A 1820-nucleotide genomic window follows, 5' to 3' on the forward strand; every position below is an offset into this window, starting at 1 on the left:
GCTGGTAAGAGGGGTTCCCAGATCCAGGGGCAGGATCTCCCTGTGGACCTTCACGAGGATCCCATGGGCATACTTCAAGCCTGTCCAAGTCCCTCTGGATGGATCCCATCCCCCATGTGCCAACTGCACCCCTCAGCTCGGTGTCATCTGCAGACTCACAGGGAGTGCCCTTGATCCCCTGTGTCATGGATGAAGATGCTTCAGTGCACTCACAGGAGCCTCTCCTCACTCCATGAGCTGGGGCTGTGCCTCCAGCCCTAGGGGTTGGACCCTGCTGCAGGAGGTGGCCAGGAGCCTCTGCTCAGGGAAGGCTCACACAGGCTGGAGAGCAGAGCTGCACCTACCTCTCACACATGTCAAAGATGAAGAGGCAGAAGGAGCCAACAGCTATGGGGCCAACCTGCTTCCAATACCCCGCGAGGCGATTCCGCTCGTTCTGGTCCTGATGGGCACCATCCAGAGGTGAGGAGAAGGAGAAGAAGGACAAGCAAGTCAGCCTGAAAGTCCTCCCAACCTGGCACCACACCCATCCCTGGCGTTGGCAGCAGGGCTGGAAACCCCCTTCCCTTCCTTGCCACACCCACCATCATGTGCTCTCCGCAGAAGATGATCCAGAAGGACAGGAGCATGGCATAGAAGATGCCTTGTCGGATGTCCCCGAAGAGCAGCATCCAGGTCCAGTCAAAGCCAATGGAAAACCACTCCACGGGGACGTTGATGAACGTCATGGAGATCCCCAGAGCAAAGATGACCCTGCAGAGGCAGAAGGACCACCTCTGCCCAGCTTGCAAGGCAAAGCCACGGAGCCCCAGAAGCCAAAGGTGTGTGGGAGGAGGGCTGGCACAGCTTGGGTAGTGGTGGTGGGGTGTCACCTCCTGCCAGCAAACCCTTTGGGGTGGCCAGGAGCAGATGCAGCTACTCGTTCTCTGGGGGTTCAGTGGGCAAGGAAAGAGAAGCTACAGAGGTCTTCTGCTGCCAGGGTTGGAGGGAGAGGACAGAGAAGAACCCATCCCTATCTCCCCTGCCACGAGCTCTGCCTGGGAGCAGTGATAAGCTCAGTCAGGGTCCTCTTGTTTGAGGGCCACCTCGGCCACCCTGTGGGCCCCTACTCACTTCTCCAGCAGGACAGGAGCTCGTGTCATCAGCGTGATCCTTCTCCAGTACCACACCATGATAATTAAAATGCTGGGGGTGAGGAAGGTCTTCATGGCAAACCACACCTTTGTAAAGCCTCCGTTTTGATGGATGCCCTAAAGGAAATCAAGGTGGAAAGCAAGAGTTGGACAGGGTGTGACATCCTCGCTCCGTGGTGAGTACAAGGAGATGGAACTACTCTTTGAAAGATGTCTACTTGGCACCCAGGCAATCTGAACAGGCTTCAGAAGTCCTGAAAATACCAACACACACAGAGCTGGAGAGCTGGCAAGAGAGGGGCACTGACACGGTGTGGAAAAAGCTGGTGGAGTTGCTCCCAGGCAAGTCACAAGATCCCAGAGTCACAGAGTGGTGGGGTTGGCAGGGACCTCTGGAGATCATCTCATCCCACCCCCTGCTCCAGCAGCTCACCCACAGCAGGGTGCCCAGGATGGTGCCAAGGTGGGTTTGGGATCTCTCCAGAGCAGGAGACTCCACAGCCTCTCTGGGCAGCTCCTCCAGGGCTCCATCCCCCTCAGGAGAGTCACAAAGCTCAGTCACCACTGGAGGGAAATGCATCAGCCACATGAAGGCCCTTCTCCAGACACGTCCTCCCACCACCGTCTGCGGCCACCACAGCAGCTGCCTCTGCTCAGAGGGACAGTGGTGGGAGGGGTTCCAGACAC

The 1820-nt window shown here is 57.7% G+C and overlaps 1 protein-coding gene across 1 annotated transcript in view; it reads right to left on the reverse strand.

Moving 5' to 3' along the window:
- Window positions 1-316: 316 nt before the first annotated feature.
- WLS (wntless Wnt ligand secretion mediator) overlaps window positions 317-1820 on the reverse strand; it is a gene marked incomplete at both ends in the record, with an annotated part of 13318 nt that continues 11814 nt past the window's right edge. The window contains 3 exon segments of the mRNA XM_008942594.1: window positions 317-442; window positions 585-753; window positions 1114-1250. Of these exon segments, the coding sequence (XP_008940842.1) occupies window positions 317-442; window positions 585-753; window positions 1114-1250 (432 nt within the window).

Source organism: Merops nubicus, unplaced genomic scaffold (genome assembly GCF_000691845.1).
Source record: "Merops nubicus isolate BGI_N331 unplaced genomic scaffold, ASM69184v1 scaffold22270, whole genome shotgun sequence".
Lineage (NCBI taxonomy): Eukaryota > Metazoa > Chordata > Aves > Coraciiformes > Meropidae > Merops > Merops nubicus.